At 45.4% G+C, this 17,500-nt stretch overlaps 1 protein-coding gene across 6 annotated transcripts in view; it reads left to right on the forward strand.

Moving 5' to 3' along the window:
- Nucleotides 1–17,500, forward strand: part of ank1a (ankyrin 1, erythrocytic a) — a gene marked incomplete at both ends in the record, with an annotated part of 103,714 nt that overhangs the window by 44,167 nt on the left and 42,047 nt on the right. For all 6 annotated transcript variants that reach the window (XM_080530703.1, XM_080530704.1, XM_080530708.1 and 3 more), the window contains one exon: nucleotides 3,350–3,442. In XM_080530703.1, coding sequence (XP_080386829.1) covers nucleotides 3,350–3,442 — 93 coding nt within the window. The remainder of the gene's footprint in view (nucleotides 1–3,349; nucleotides 3,443–17,500) is intronic.

The raw sequence follows: 17,500 nt of genomic DNA on the forward strand, positions 1-17,500 counted from the left end.
GAGAGAAGAGAGAGAGAGAGAGAGAGAGAGAGAGAGAGAGAGAGAGAGAGAGAGAGAGAGAGAGAGAGAGAGAGAGAGGGGGGGGGTGGGTGGGGGGGGAGAGAGAATGGCACTCTGATCACTTAATGCAGACTCCAACTGGAAGTCTTTATTTGTTAGAATATCATTCATATCATGTCTGACACCTGATAGGTGTGATAGCCGTTGGTGGTAAATGTGGCAAACTTCCAAGGGGGCTAGTCAGTGATTATGGGCCTATGAAGTGTTATCCTTTCAACACCCTGGTCTGAAGTGTACGAGGGGTTTCTCCAGTGGGATCTGTATCTGGGATCTGCTCATTCCTCTGGGTTTCCCAGAGGCTTTAGTCAATGATCTGTTACTCTTATCAGCACCTCTTCCCCCTTTTCCCTCCCGTCTTCCCTCCCTCCCTTCATCCTGTCATCACTGCCCGTCTGCTACATAATCCAATTACTCTCTTAAGCTGACACGCTTTGTGACTCAAACACCAAGGCAAGACGCGCTTGTGCGTCAGACAGACATACACACGCACAAATGCACTCTCTCACCCGCGCGCGCACACACACACACACACACACTCTCACACGCACGTACTCTCTCACACATGCACCCACAGATACAGACACACAGACTGAGAAGCCTCCCGAAGCATGTGTACACACACAAACACACACACACACACACACACACGCACACACACACACAGTCTGCTTATTGGCTTATTGAATTTTCCTCTATTTCTCCCTCACGCATTCACACACACACACACACACACACACACACACACACACACACACACACACAGTCTGCTTATTGGTGATATTTTGTGTACCCTTTTTGTCTTGTTGAGTCTATTTTAGGGTGGCCTAATGAAGGCTTTGGCCTTAGCTGTCACTCCTCAGATTCTCTCTGCCCTTGGGGTGACTCTGTCTGTGTTTGTGCTTGTTGTTTCTCTGGTGCTGCATTATGTGTATAGTCTACCAATCAGCGCATAGCGCATCCTTTTCTTCAATCACACTCATGTCACCGAAAAGGGTACAGGTCTGTGGCTGTGCTTAGCTCACCTCACTGCATCCTCAATGGCAACCACAACATGGAGCTTTTTGTAACAAATTCCAAACGGTCTTGTCTGTTTGCCCATAGGTTTCAGTCATGGATTTGAACGGTAATCTGTTTAGGATGAATTTAGTAGAAATCCATAGAGTAGTGTTTTCACAGTTCTACATATGATCATCAGGTCAATCTTTATACAAACATGTTCCTCTTGTAATGTAATTATCTTACTGTGTCGCAAAGTCCTCACCGCACCATGTAGTGGTTGGTAGCGCACAATAGAAAGTGCTCTAGCCATTGTGCCGTAGCAGACTGTTATGTTCCCATGATGAAAGTGTCTCATATGACAGGCCAATTAATTTAGGCATTGTGTAATTTTAGCTCCTGCAGGATTCCAGACCTCCTTGTCAGGTAATTCTGCAGTGAGGTGGCACAGAGTGTCTGTACTGTTATTTTTGGTGCTGACACGACAATAGCCTAACAGATGGTGTGTGTGTGTGTGTGTGTGTGTGTGTGTGTGTGTGTGTGTGTGTCTGTGTGTGTGTGTGTGTGTGTGTGTGTGCGTGCGTGCGTGCGTGCGTGCGTGCGTGCGTGCGTGCGTGCGTGCGTGCGTGCGTGCGTGCGTGCGTGCGTGCGTGCGTGTGTGTGTGTGTGCTTGGACCGTAAGAGAGATAAGAGCTAGAGCTGACTGCTTACTCTGATCAGGGGGGGTTGAGCAGGGCCAGGCCATCTCTTGACCTGCAAGTTTGATGTCTGTGGTTCTTATCAGTAACTGCTCCTCTCCCTGTTAAAGCTGGGTGTTGTTAAAGCTCGGTGTTGTTAAAGCTGGGTGTTGTTAAAGCTCGGTGTTGGAGATGTGGAGATGGAAGGTAGTGTGGGAAGAGCAGAACTCATCCCTGTAGAAGAGGCGTTCCCTACAGAACTGTGCAGTAAGCAAACTAGGGTGTGTGTGTGTGTGTGTGTGTGTGTGTGTGTTAGTGTTGGAGGTTGAAAATCCCTTTACCCCTGGTCATATCACCATCTACCACCCAGCACCCCCTGCCCCCCTCTCTCTCTCATACACAGTAGCTGCAGAATCAGTTTGAATCAGCTGCAGTTTGGCTCAATCTAAAGACCTTTCATACAGCTACGGTATTGCCACTGTTTTGAAATGCACACATCCAATACAATTATTGTATTCAATTAATATGTGACACTTCCTTTACAAGCAAACATTTTTTTTTTACAATACATATATTTGATGCAATATTTTTCAATGTAAGTGTCCTCATGCGTAACTTGTATGTTACAGAGTAACAATGAGTTTCTGTATGTTGTTGCAGTGTTACAATATATTTGGATTGGTGTTCTGTGTTTTTTACATGTGTACTTCTCTCGTTTGTTTGAGGTACTGTAACAACAGTGTAATTGTCAGACATATTTTTGTGTTGAGTGGAATTTCCATGTATTCACCCTGATTACAGTACACAATTTGAATGTACCGATTCCTATGTGAAATCATGGTAAGTACACTGCATTTTTACCCAAGGCAATTATTGGCATGCACTTGTAGTTAACTGTAATTGCCCAGTAACATCATCTATAAGTGTTTATAGATAAAACATTTGCATTATATAAAGAGGCTCTTTTGCTAACACCCTCACTTCAATAATTATTTGTGAATAGGGTGTCACAATCACACAGCTGGCCCATCCATTATCCATAGGGAGTCTATAAGACCAGTCTCCTGTGATCACCAGCCAAGGCCAGCACAACATCTCATCCACTCCTCATCCCCCATCAGTGTTATCCTGCCAATCGCTGGCCACTTTGTGTGTGTGTGTGTGTGTGTGTATGTGTGTGTCTGTGTGTATTTGTGTGTATTTGTGTTTGTGATGTCACATCTCATGGTCTTGCCATGCCCATACATCTCGTCAAAACCTTACCTGTTTCCCTGCCAGTCAGTGTGTGTGTGTGTGTGTATGTGTGTTTGTATTTGTTTGGGAGTCGGGTGGGGGGGGCATGGCCATGGGACTGGGTTGGGTGGGGTGCTTTCTCTCCTGCCTCTCCCTCCCTCCCCCTCCCCCTCCTCCTCCTCCTCCTCCTACCCTCTTGTTTTCTACCTGTGTCTCAATATGATGCTCTCTTTCTGACCTCTCTCTATCACATATCCCTTCCCATTATTCTGTCCATTCTCCCTTTTTCCCCTTGCCCCCCCCCACCCCTCTCTCTCTCTCTCTCTCTCTCTCTGACTGTTGCGATTAACTGGGCTCTGTCTTTATGTCGTGTGTCTTTTTAGGCCCACGCGGTGCATCGCTGGCTAATCGATCAGGACAGTAGTGTGAGCTCTGAACTGCCGGATGGCCAAGGAGTATGGCACTTTGATGAAACAGTAAATATCTGCAACACGTATATCTGGCTTTTTTACTCTCTCTATATCTATATATATGACCGTCTTGTATCTGTCTTTTAAAGTTGTGTCACTGTTGTTGCTCTTGCTGTTGTTGTTTTATCTACTCTCTTTTTTCGTTGTCTGTTGCTTCTGGTACTGTTGCTCTGGTTTCTTTGAGAGTCCAGTGTTGCTGTTGTGCTGTGAGCTGGTTCAGTCAGGTGGCGTGGATTCAGGCTGGAGCTTTTCCTTTGTTCCTGTTATTGTTTGACGTACTAACTTGCGTTTTTGGTTTCCTTTGTTTTTGCATATTAATTTAACTTCTTGAGGGTGTTTATATCTATATATATCTATTTATATATATATATATATATATATATATATATATATATATGTGTGTGTGTGTGTGTGTGTGTGTAGTTTATTATTCTCATGCAACATATTAATAACATGTTAAGAGTCCACGGGCAAAATATGATGATAGTAGTCCCTATACACATTCCTCTATATACTATATGCAGTAGACTACAGATATGACAAATAGATAGGCTTTGTCTGAAAGCACAAAACACAGATAGTTACTTTATAGTCAACTATTTTTCCTGTGGGTTCTTTTGATTACAGAAATATAATTGTTTTTCTATGTGCATCTGTGTCTAAACAGTATGTGTAGTGTGTGTGTGTGTGTGTGTGTGTGTGTGTGTGTGTGTGTGTGTGTGTGCGTGTGTGTGTCCTTGCACAGCTCCAGGCTGTGTATTGGTATTGTGTGATGTGTGTGTCTGTGTTATGTCTGTGTGTGTGTCTGTGTTATGTCTGTGTCTGTGTCTGTGTCTATGTTGGTTCCGGTGTGTTCTGGTGTTCCATCAGTGCTGTCGTTGTTGTGAGTTGTGACTGTCATGTGTCAATGTTGTTTTGTGTATTGTGAGCTGTCTGTGTGTTGTTCCTGTCTTAGCCATAAGTCTGTGTTGTGTTGTGTTGATGTTGTGTCTGTTTCATCAGTTTAAACAACCTGATGCTTTCACTGTTCATTCCCTCATCAATGGCTCCTTGTATACTCTCAAGTCCAACTTCCCCAAACTGTACATGATCCCAACCTCGCCCTCCTAAGTCTCCACACTCCGCAGTACAGGTTTATAGTATCCCATACAGTCTTCCAGGACATGCACTTCCAGGTGATAAGGGAATCACAGATTAGACATCCCACAGGTTACACAAAACACTATCTCCAGCCAATTAGACTGCACTCATAGACCTTATCAACACACTTATCAATGTGGAGTATTCTTTCCTTTGGTAGTGTCTGTGTCTCAGAGGAGGCTGGTGGAGGTGGACATTGGAGGACTGGCTCATTGGCATTCAGTAGTCAGTCCTCCAATGTTCACTGGAACTCCACCAGCCTACCACAGCCTTCCACAGCCTTCCACAGCCAGTATGTGAGTGTGTGTGTCACACCTTTTTAGTTTTTCACGTTAGCTGTAAACCTTTTTATTTATAAGAAATTCACAAGAAAACCGGTTGTCGTTCTTTCTGTGTTTGAGAATATTACGTTATGAGTAAGAGAGGGTCTGTCTGTTTGTTTGTCTTTTTTGTTAGTCTGTCCATATGGACATTAAGTCAAGGCCTACACTATGAACGGATCAATGTAGTAGTGTTGTAGTTCTCCAAAAATACAGGATCACTTAGGAACCTCCCCACAAAAATAAAAGTAACCGATGGTTTACTAAATAACATAGAAATAGAGAATGAGAGAGCCATATCCCCCAGCTGATTTTGAAAATAAAACAACCAAAAACACAATAGCATGCCACTCTTCCTCCTGTCCAGTGTGGGTTGAGAGAGGGGCCAGCTGTGTGTGTGTTCGGGATGGGGAGAGTGGTGCAGTGATAGATCGCCCTATGGAATCTAATCCCCCACCCTGGCCCATTGCCAAGGCAGCAGTAGAAAACAGCAGCAACACAAACCTCTGCAATGGCACCTCAGCATCTTTAAACCAGGGTCTGTACAGTGGCGGCTGGCCAATAAAGGGCGCTGGGGCACCGCCCCCACCTTCACTTCCTAGTTGCGACTTGTAAAAGTTTTTAAAAAATAAACATTGTTTATTCACAAAATGCGGCTGATATTCTGTCGGCGCCTATCAGCATTCATTAAAAATCCTCCAATACAATAAACATTTTATCTGTGTGTGTGTAAAATTCACTGTTAAAATACATAGGGGAGGAGTCGGGACGCCGGCCGAATGCAAGTCTATGGCACTGCAAATACTTTTGGCTTACACGTGAGCTGTAGCAGCGCTCCAATTGGCTGTCTCCTATTTCTCGGCCGGGGCGCAAAAATTGCGCCCCGAGCATGCGCAGATTATAGGCTTACCTAGGCTGCAGCCTAGGGCCACTACCACTAGGGGTAGTAAAAATAAAATAATGCCCTGAATATCCCTGAATATCCGGTTGTTAAGTCTGACGTCAAACGTGACGTTTTGCAATTTCCGGCTCCAAACCAGAAATTCCCAGCACCAGAATACCAGTGTACTACAGCGGTAGAATGACAGTTTAATCGTTTTTTAGACTCGGATCTATTCATACAACAAGGGACACAGCACTTTCCCGTTTTCTCCATATTGTCAGGGTATTTGAGCCTCGGAAAAGCGCTATATAAATATAATTTATTATTTCGAAGACAGCGCCTTCAGCCAATTTCGAAGACAGCGCCTCAGCCAACTTTGGACCCGGAAACGACAACAGGAGAGGAGAGCAATAGAGACAGAACTGAGGTGATAACAAACAGTTCAGTATGACAGAGACAACTAATAGAAAGACAACTGTATGATTATAGAGTTTACATGTTCAAGGAAATATTGAATGATAGTAGAAAGGTACACTTTAATTTAATTAAAGAAGTAACAAAGAACACATTTATTATCACAATTGCATTGTGTTCCATGTCTTTCTCCATTTGAATAAATAATGCCTAGTTGAATGGCTAAACAAGACAACTGTCTGGACAGTACTATATACAGTATATACTCATGCTAAGATCGACTGTAAATCCAGATTTTAAAGTTGATATTCTTCCCCGTGGAGCATGCCCCCATAACCTGTGCCCCACCCAAAAAAAATTTGCACCAGCCGCCACTAACCCACTCTGCCCTCAACCTCCCTCTTCACTCTCTGCCCTCAACCTCCCTCTTCACTCTCTGCCCTCAACCTCCCTCTTCACTCTCTGCCCTCAACCTCCCTCTTCACACTCTCTGCCCTCAACATCCCTCTTCACACTCTGCCCTCAACCTCCCTCTTCACTCTCTGCCCTCAACCTCCCTCTTCACTCTCTGCCCTCAACCTCCCTCTTCACTCTCTGCCCTCAACCTCCCTCTTCACTCTCTGCCCTCAACCTCCCTCTTCACTCTCTGCCCTCAACCTCCCTCTTAACACTCTGCCCTCAACCTCCCTCTTCACTCTCTGCCCTCAACCTCCCTCTTCACTCTCTGCCCTCAACCTCCCTCTTCACACTCTCTGCCCTCAACCTCCCTCTTCACTCTCTGCCCTCAACCTCCCTCTTCACTCTCTGCCCTCAACCTCCCTCTTCACTCTCTGCCCTCAACCTCCCTCGTCACTCTCTGCCCTCAACCTCCCTCTTCACTCTCTCCACTCCTTGATCCTCTCAGGTCTCTTCTTTCCCTTAACCAGGAAAATCAGAAAGAGTCAAAAACCAGTCAGAAATGTCAGAACAGTCAAACCGAGCAACTCAGTGATTTAAAGCGGACCTTGCCTGTCCTAAACCCTTGTCTATGACCCATGACACATTACTTGAGGCATGATTAAATTTACACCAAATGAAATGCTCCCTTGAACATCCCCTCACCCGCTCCTGTACGTTAGATATACGAGGTGTCAGAGGTTTATGTAAAGCTGTGGCCCCTTAGGCCTCCAGTAATAGGTCCTATAATAGTGTTGTAGTGTAGCATACCCTTATCGGTCCTCACCCCTAATTCCCCCCTTATTGAGCCCTCAAAGGCAGATGCTCAGGCAACCCAAGCCCCATTCGTCACAGTATGGTTGCACGGCACAGTCAGAATATGAAAACCAAACTCAATCCCCAGCGCTGTCAAGTGGATTCTCCCCTCGGAGTCTTTCAGTTCCAGCTGCCTCCACAGCCCACTGTAGCTGCAGTATGAATCCATTCATGGCCACTCACCAGCAGTCGGCTGTAATTTGTTTCGGGTTGGGGGAGCAGAGTTTAATTTGCATTTGAAAAACCCTGGCCGGAGGAGCATTTTAAACCCCCAATTTTATTCATGTAATATTGATGCTGGTAGTACAGAATTCTGAATTGGGTAAAGGGAGATGTTATTACAGTATGCAAACTATAGAAAATTGTGTATAATTATATAGTTGGCCACCTACCAACCTTGGGAGGAAGAAAGAAAAAGAAAATTCTCACTTAGTTATCTGGCTGACCCACTGGGAAATGATCGCTTTTTGGCTTTGTGCAATAGTGAGATGCCTTTTGGGCAAAGTCTGGCCTACTTAAAATAGATGATAGATAGATATACTACATGTCTTAATTAAAAAACATACAAGCCCATGCTGTAAAATTTACTATATTAATTTCAAGGTAATTTAAAGTTGTTGGAAGTGGGAAAGTCAAAATGGAAAACGTTTAAAGAAAAATCATCAGATAACGTTTTGTACTTGTTTTCATCTGGGATTGGAGATCAGCTTTTGTTTATTTCCAGATGGACTAAGACAAATGGAGACAGACAAGCCACAGTAGACACTGGTACGGTACCAGTGGTACCATCATGGAAATATCCGTACATCCAATGTGGTTTTCGCTAATGCTGCTCTTAAACAATAGAGATCGCGTTGCTAGCCTCAACCGCCTCAACCTCCAGTGAAGTTCTGTTTTTTTCTGCTCACTGGTAACAGCGTGTCCAGCTCAATCTTACTATCTTCAATAACCTTGACACCCATTCCGGCTTTATGAACACAGGGATCATAAAGGAATTACACAGAATCTGGGCTCATAGAGAAGTAAGACGTAAGTTCTCTTCCGTATGATCTGACTGTTTCCATAAAGGGCCATAAGCTTACAACTGGTTCTGGACTTTCCTGCTTTCCTGATGATTTTTTCCTCTTGCCCTCGAGAACCTGGAGTCTCTTCTCCATTTTTCAGTTTGGTTATGATGATTTTACTTTAAATGTATTTAAATTGAATACTTTTGAATGCTCTTTATCATACCGTGTGACTGATTTGTTGCTTTGCCATCTATTTTCTTATTGCCAATACTACGTTTTCTACATTATGCCTCCAGTTTTTTTATTTTCCCATCAGCATTGAGTGTGATCATGTCATCAACGTGTGTATGCAATGCCAAGCACCCATGCATGTGCTTCTGTGTGTTTGTGTATGTGCAAGAGTATGTATGCTCATGCATATGTGTGTGTGTGTGTGTGTGTGTGTGTGTGTGTGTTTGTGTATATGCAAGAGTATGTATGCTCATGCATAATGTGTGTGTGTGTGTGTGTGTGTGTGTGTACGTGTGTGTGTGTGTGTGTGTGTGTGTCTGTGTCTGTGTCTGTGTGTGTGTCTGTGTGTGCATGCGTACGTGTGTGTGTGTGTGTGTGTGTGTGTGTGTGTTTCTGTGTGTCTGTTTAGAGGAAGACAGAGGGGTGAGAGGGAGGCAGAGCACGTTATGGAGTGATTGGCGTCAGATTTACAGTCCGCCTGAAGTCTGCCCTTGTGTTGATTGATGAGAGTGGCTCTCTTAATCTAATCCTAATATTTATTAACCCTCCACTGTCTGACAGGCCAGACAGGACCATTGACCACCAGTTGATTAAAATAGAATGGCTATACATGAATAAGATTAGTACAGTGTAATGTTAGTTTGTGTCTGTGTTTAAAGGAGCCTACACTATTCTTACCCTGGAGCAGTCAGTGTGAGTCAATGTGTACCGCAGATGACAGGTCCCTCCTGTCTGCAGCTACATGATGATGGAAAGGCTGATGGAGAAAGGACGGAGGGAGGGCTAGAGTGATAGAGAGAGAGAGAGAGAGCTAAGCCACTGACTCAGCATAACATTGTAAACGAAAGCGCCATCTTACTGTCAACAAGACTCTTGTTGCCCACACACATTCACAGAGGGACGCACCCACTCACACTCACTCACACACACACACACACACACACACACACACACACTCCCCAGGCGCTTTTATTTATTATCGCTGTTGCCGCAGTCATACCCAAGACATCCACCCCTCCTCTGCTGTGCCATGTACCCGTTGCTCTCCATCCGTCTCTCCTGTCATTCCTCTGTTCTCTGGCACGCTCCCTCTCTCCTTTTCTCTGTCTGACTTAAGAGATGAGGCTGGTGACGCACAGACGCAGGCTGGACCAATGCCAGCAGACTGGCAGACACAGACAGACAGACAGACCCAGGACAGGGCTACAGTTCACTCACATGGAGACGAACTAGCATGGCTACCATGACCGTGAGACAGATATGAATACACTCGTATGAAAATGTCGAATATCCCCACCAACACAGCCATGACTTTATGAGACAGTAGACCTATAAGTAGATACAACTCCCTGGTACAAAAACAAAATCACGATCACCTCATTAAAAGACCGGTGGATCCTGTCTCTGATCATTTCAGAGCAGTACATTGCACATGAATGAAGTCTGGAGTGTGCTTCCACTTCCCGGCACTGCACTTATTAAACAGGCCGATTGAATTATGGTCTGGCAGCTTAGACTCTCCTCCCTGCATTCATCACCTCTCTCAGACTCTTTATAGTTCTGCGTAGTCTTGTAGCTTAACGGCTCGTGTCCCCCGGCAGAGCGAAGGCGCACAGGGACAAACTACTGCACAGCCAGCGACGTCACGTCCCAGAGTGGTGCAGCACTCCATAGACCAGACTACTGAGCCATATAACAGTGCTCATGCCCAGCCAGTGTAGTGTGCTAGGGCTGTGTGCTGGCGGCTGGCTGTGTGCTGGCTGCTGTGTGTTGGCTGGGCCAGCCCCGCTGGTGCAGTGCAGAGGGAGGCTGTGTGTTATTAGAGCACCACATCTAGACTGGAGCAGAATGAAGGGACATCACATTATCATAACAGCACGGGACAAGACTGCGTCGCACGAAAACCATAGGCCTTCCAATATGGTGAATCGGTTTCCTCTATTTCTCCCTCACACATTCATACACACACACACACACACACACACACATACACATACACACACACACACACACACACACACACACACACATAAACCCTCCCTGTCTGGCTCTCTGTGGGGGGGGGGCTGAGATCCAAGGCCAGAGGGAGGCCAGAGGGAGGCCATGTACTGCGCTCTAGATCTGTGATCATCCAGCTCTCTGATAACCCTCTCACACAGAAGACAGGCACAGAAAGAGAGAGGGGGGGGGGACATGGCAGCTACAGAAGCCACAATACAGATCTGCCTGTTATGTTGCTCTTTTGCTCTCTGCCTCCCTCCTGTTTTCTCCCTCACTCCCTCACTCTCTCTATTCTCTCACCCTTTAATACCCCCCGGCCCTTTTCTTCCTCTGTCTCTCCACTCAAAAAGACTAATGGTATACCGGCCCTGGTCTGGAGAAATTGCTGTCGTCGCTCTACTGAGTTGCCTTTGTCCAGTGTCCTAACTCCTCTCTCTTGCATTTCTTTTGGCCTCTATTCTTTATTTCTCACTTCAGTCTTGTTATGTTCCCTCTATGTGAGGTGTGTATGGTGTGTGTGTTTGGAAAATGCCAACATTTCTACATTCAATATCACAGATATAGATATAGAGTCCAGTGCTAGCCCAGTTTTAGTGTAGTGGCCCAGATGAGCTGTATATCTTGTGAAGAGCTGAGGCCTAGGCTCAGGAGTTGGCCCGTGTGTGTGTGTGTGTGTGTGTGTGTGTGTGTGTGTGTGTGTGTGTGTGTGTGTGATAGAGCGGTGCCAGGGCTGCAGTAATCTGCCCATCCCATCCCAACCCACACTCTCTCTGAATACTGCAGTGCTCCACACAGCCACTGGAGGGCAAGCTGTAGCATTATGACCGTACAGTACACATTACACAGGAGCATCACCGGCTCTGCTCAATTGATAATCAACATGCAATTTCTTATAACTGTGCTTCATACTTGGGATGAGATATATAATTAGTCCCCTTAGCCACACACACTACTCTTATATTGATTAGATTTGTTATATTTGATTTATTTATTTTTATTACCGTATATATATATGTAATGTACATATATACAGTGAGTTCCAGATTGAGTGACTCAAAATTGTGTGTGTGTGTGTGTGTGTGTGTGTGTGTGTGTGTGTATGTGTGTGTGTGTGTGTGTGTGTGTGTGTGACAGAGAGAGAGAGAGAGAGAGAGAGAGAGAGAGAGAGAGAGAGAGAGAGTGTTTGTGTGAGAGGATGACAGGTTGAAAGAGAGTGACTGACATAGTGTTCATGTTTATGTTGATTCCTCCCAAACCCTTTCAAGTCCCTCCAGTGTTTGGGAAGCCTCAGGAAATGGGCAATAAAACCAGACAAAGCGCCACACGTGGATGCCAGTAGCCCTAAAGAGTAGCAAGAGTGGGGCTTTGTCCTGCCAACAAGGGGGGCAGGAGAGAAGGTCTAGAGGGCACGCCTGTCCCCAACCTAAATCAACCCCACCACAAAACAGGAGAGCATAGTACCGGTATATCAGCCGCTGGACCCATAGTGTCTTTGCGCTGTCTCTCTCTCTCTTTGTCCATACCCTGTAAAAGAGTTATGTTCGTAACACACATCTGTCAGAAAGGTCCATCTCCCAGAATGGGCTCAATGTAGTTAGAATGGGCCCACAGTACGGTATTTTGTCAACTTGAGGCTGTTCTCTGTGGGGCATCAATGGCTCTTAACAGATACCAGACATCACCTCCATCATCATTACCCACTGATCCACTCTAGATAGGTCCTATCAGTTTGTTATTCCTGCTATGTTATCGCTTAAGTTTAGTTGTCCTCAATGGGCTGGGAGACCCGGGGTATGACATGAAGTACAGTTTATTCAGGTCAATCTTAGATAGTGAAAGGCTGAGGACCACAGGACAATTAGTCATCTCTTCATGGACATTAGACTGCAGTCTCCCTGCCCTGCAGTGGTTGGCACTGACACTTTCACCCATATTATCAACTCTGGTCGCACAGAGTCATGTGATGTTTTTCGCCCAGGTCACGGTCCACTGCCAATGAGTGGTGTGCAACCCCCCCTCTCAGGAGGTGCAGTCTCCCCCCCTTTACCACCCCCCCCCCCCCCCGCCCCCCTCATACAAGGATTTATCTCTCGGCATGGTTTTGGCAGCGATGTGCTTTTCCCAGCGTTTCGCCAGGAGAGAGAGAGAGGAGGGGAAGAGGGGGAGAAAAAGAGGCCTTTTCAGGCGGGGAATGACGGACGCTTTATTAAAAGAGGCAGGGCCCTTTCAGAGGCTGGCCCCCTCGGTCCTCCCACCGTCCCGTGCGTCTGGCCCATTGTCACGGGGCGGTGGCAGCGTAAATGCCCCCCCCGCTGGGTGCTTTGTCACTGTAAGTCACTCTACAGACTGGAACAGACCCGCTCTCTGAGAGCACACCCCATTCCCCACAGAAACACAACACTATTCGGGAAATGCCTGCCCCAAGAAGAAAAAAAGATTGTCTGGCTGTCACAAAAATACAGGAGGGATAGAGAGATGCGGGTGACATGCGGGGAAGGAGGGACAGCAGAAAAGAAGGGATCAACCTGGGGTGAAAGAAAGAGAGCTGGGGGGCATCAAAACAAGTGAAAAGTAGAGAGAGAATGAGAGAGGGAGATGGATGGAGTGAGAGAGGGAAAATGTTATCGAGAAGAGAAGTTGAGGCAGAAAAGAGCAGGAGAGGGAAAGGAAATAATAAAAAAAATAAACTATAAATAAAATAAATATGCCACAAGATGAGAGATAGTAGTCAAGGTGTGAAACTGAGGGTAACACATTTGCTCATGACGTTGCCTCTGAAATGTGCGTCTTTAGATACAGGCAGCATTCCAGCAGAGATAAACCCCCAGGCCCCCAGGCCCCCGTCCCCTCACCCCCACCCTCCCCCTTCTCCCCTCCCACCCTGTACGGCCCTGCTTACTCAAGTGTGTGTGTGTGTGTCTGTGTGTGTCTGTGCATGTTTACGTGGGACAGGGTCTCAGTGCCCAGTCTCAGCACATTCTCAGGGGGTAACGGAACGACTGTCGAAAGTGTGTGTATGTGTGGGTGTGTGTGTGTGTGTGTGTGTGTGTGAGAGAGAGAGAGAGAGAGAGAGAGAGAGAGAGAGAGAGAGAGAGAGAGGGTGAGAAAGACGGAGAGAGAGAAAAGAAAGGGAGAGTGGAGGGCCAGCAGGCATGCCAGCCAAGATCGTCACCTGGGGAGTGAGTAGAAGCTACATTCTATCTGCTCTGTCTGTCCTCTATATTGCTATCTTCTCTCACTGTGTTCTCTCACTGTCCATGTTTTTATCTGTCCGACTCCATCTTCGTTTGTCTGCTGAGTCGCCTCTTGTTTACTACAGTATGACCATGTTGTGGTTCTGTTCAATAGGTTTCATTTCACTATAGTCTCACACGTATCCACCTGTTAATGCTCCCTGTCCATATTGTTATGGATACAACTATCCCTCTGTGCTCTGTGCCTTCATTTTTCAAGTTAGTTTTTACGTCGTAATCCAATAACTAATCCTCTGAACTCAAACACATTAACATCCAGCTACAGTATAATTTATTTATACATTTATACATATCAATGTATCATTTATTTATCAGCTCAGCTTAACTTTGTTCTTGCTTTTGTCTACATGCAGATCACTCTGTTTGGTAAGCACCAGGCACCATGCTGTTCTCTGTTTCTATCTCTCCACTTTAGCTATTTTTCCACCGCTCCTCTCTCAATATTTAGTCTTCCCTTCTTTAATGAATGTGCTCCTGTCTCTTTGCCTGTCACAGAGAGAAAGGGAGGGAGTGAGAGAGAATGGGACTGAAGGAAATGGAGATAATGAGTAAAGAGAGGGGTGTTTGAGACACACAGTGTAAACACTGTGTCTGTTCCATACAGAGCTATCATCACGATGACACCTATTAAAAAGGCTTGTTCTCACAAGTATACTACTACCTAATGCTGTACTCACAAAGTACTCAGTACTATGATATTATTTAACTTGCTCCCAGAGCAACTAAAGATACTGTATCTGCAGGGGAGGGAGTCTCCGCGCTTGGGTGTTGCATTCATGCACTCACGCGTGCGTTTGTGTGTGTATGTGTGTGTGTGTGTGTGTGTGTGTGTGTGTGTGTGTGTGTGAGAGAGATTAGGAGTAAGTGTGCATGCATGAGTGTGTGTGTGTGTGTGTGTGTGTGTATGTGTGTGTGTGTGTGTCTTGTTCTCTTCTTTTAATCTTGTTTTTGATGTCCTTAAATGCTCTGCTTTTTGGTAGTAACGTCATGTGGATTATTTTGTGTGGCTGGTAAATAGACTGATGACCAGTAAACTGATTACTATGTCATTAACTCGATTATTTTATCCTGGCTTAATTGAAGCTTCTGTTTAGGGCGTCTGTAGACTTAAAGACACACAGCAAAAGTTCTAAGGTCCTCATGCATGTGGACAAATGGAGCCAGTGCTGATGCTTATAGTCTTCACATGATAGAAAGATGGATTTAGACTAGAAGAGACAGTTCTGGATAGGGATGCATTGAGGCTTCAAATGATGACACATAAAGACATTGAAATGCACAAAAAATTTGCTACGGATGGGAATCATATTTTAGAATTACTAAAATTAATTAGATGGTTAATTGGAGGTTGTGTTCTGTAGTTACACATGTAGTACAGTATCTGATCAGGTTACACCTCTCTATTTTCTATTTTGCTCTGTTCTCTCTCTCTCTCTCTCTCTCACACACACACACTCACACACACACACACACACACACACACACACACACACACACACACACACACACACACACAAACGCACAACATAAAGCTGCAAAGCAGAGCTTAATACTGTAGCAGGACAGCATTTAATCGGCAGTACAGAGAAGCACCCAGTGATCAAAGTTTAAGATCGATTCACAGATGAAAGCTTTAGCTCTGTGTTCTGTATGCACAGAATCTTCTTTAATGTTCTAGTCACATTCAAATTATACGAAACACAGTCACTACATGAAGAGTCAATTTATCTAATTACTTGATTGTAGATTCGGAGCAAGTCATTCTGTAATTGCAATCTCTGTTTAATTTAATTGAATAAATTACATCCCTTTTGTTTAGTAATGATAGTGCAACCTAGTCGAGAGGAGGCATGAGAACAACGTAGAATAACGGAGGTTATGGCTACGCGAGATAAATGATAGTGTAATTACACAGAAGTACACACACTAATTGCCTATTGTCACTCTCTCTACCATTCTTTCTTCAGTACTAGCCCCTCTCTCTCCATGGTTCTCCTTCTCTCCCTCCCTCCACAAAAGATCTCAATAACCATGGCAATCTCATCCACAACCAAGCGGGCAGATACAGAGGGGGGGTGAGGGGGTGTATAAAGAGAGGGAGTCAAAGAGAGACAGAGACACAGAGGGCCACAAAAAGAAGAAGATAGAGAGTGTGAGAAAGCAAACAGGCCAAAGAAGAGGGAGATATAGGCCTGATGGCCACAGAGAAGGAGAGGGAGATATAGAGAGAAGTTACAGAGAGGTTGAAGACAGACCGGAGAATGAGAGAGTGAGTGAGTGAGTGAGTGAGTAAGTGAGTGCAGTGAGTGAGTGAGTGAGTGAGTGAGTGAGTGAGTAAGTGAGTGCAGTGAGTGAGTGAGTGAGTGAGTGAGTAAGTGAGTGCAGTGAGTGAGTGAGTGAGTGAGTGAGTGAGTGAGTAAGTGAGTGCAGTGAGTGAGTGAGTGAGTGAGTGCAGTGAGTGCAGTGAGTGCAGTGAGTGAGTGAGTGAGTGAGTGAGTGAGTGAGTGAGTGAGTGAGTGAGTGCAGTGAGTGAGTGAGTGAGTGAGTGAGTGAGTAAGTGAGTGAGTGAGTGCAGTGAGTGAGTGAGTGAGTGAGTGCAGTGAGTGAGTGAGTGAGTGAGTGCAGTAAGTGAGTGAGTGAGTGAGTGAGTGAGTGCAGTGAGTGAGTGAGTGAGTGAGTGAGTGCAGTGAGTGAGTGAGTGAGTGAGTGAGTGAGTGAGTGCAGTGAGTGAGTGAGTGAGTGAGTGAGTGCAGTGAGTGAGTGAGTGAGTGAGTGCAGTGAGTGAGTGAGTGAGTGAGTGCAGTGAGTGAGTGAGTGAGTGCAGTGAGTGAGTGAGTGAGTGAGTGCAGTGAGTGAGTGAGTGAGTGAGTGAGTGAGTGAGTGCAGTGAGTGAGTGCAGTGAGTGAGTGCAGTGAGTGAGTGAGTGAGTGCAGTGAGTGAGTGAGTGAGTGAGTGAGTGCAGTGAGTGAGTGAGTGCAGTGAGTGAGTGCAGTGAGTGAGTGTCCATAGCAGTAGAGTCCCACACCAATACCACCACTCTGACCGGAAACAGCACATTAACGCGGCAACTACTTCAAACAGACAGAAGGATGGAGGGAAGGACACAGGCAAGAGCAAGGAAGAGAGAGAAAATCAATTTCCAGAACAAATGCAAGTCAGCAGAAAATGGAAAGGAAATAGTTGTTTAAAATGTCTCTGCAGGAATGACCATATCCACAGTATGTTCTGGACCTACCGTACAAGATAGATAGCATACTACATGTATGTGAATTTACACTGATTTAGGTGTTAATTCTAATTCTAAAATATTATAAGCTACTCCTGCACAAATATGTTATTCTATAAATATGTGTGCGCTTCATTTGTACCTTTTTGCTGTGTGTACAAATAGCTGTAGTGGCACTTCAAATATTTATGATTTGCACCTGGTGCTATGCCAGCAAATTTGTAGTGTGCCATTTGTGGAGAGATTGTGTGTGTGTGTGTGTGTGTGTGTGTGTGTGTGTGTGTGTGTGTGTGTGTGTGTGTGTGTGTGTGTGTGTGTGTGTGTGCGAGTGCGTGTG

Source organism: Nansenia antarctica (genome assembly GCF_963989245.1).
Source record: "Nansenia antarctica genome assembly, chromosome: 5".
Taxonomy (NCBI): domain Eukaryota; kingdom Metazoa; phylum Chordata; class Actinopteri; order Argentiniformes; family Microstomatidae; genus Nansenia; species Nansenia antarctica.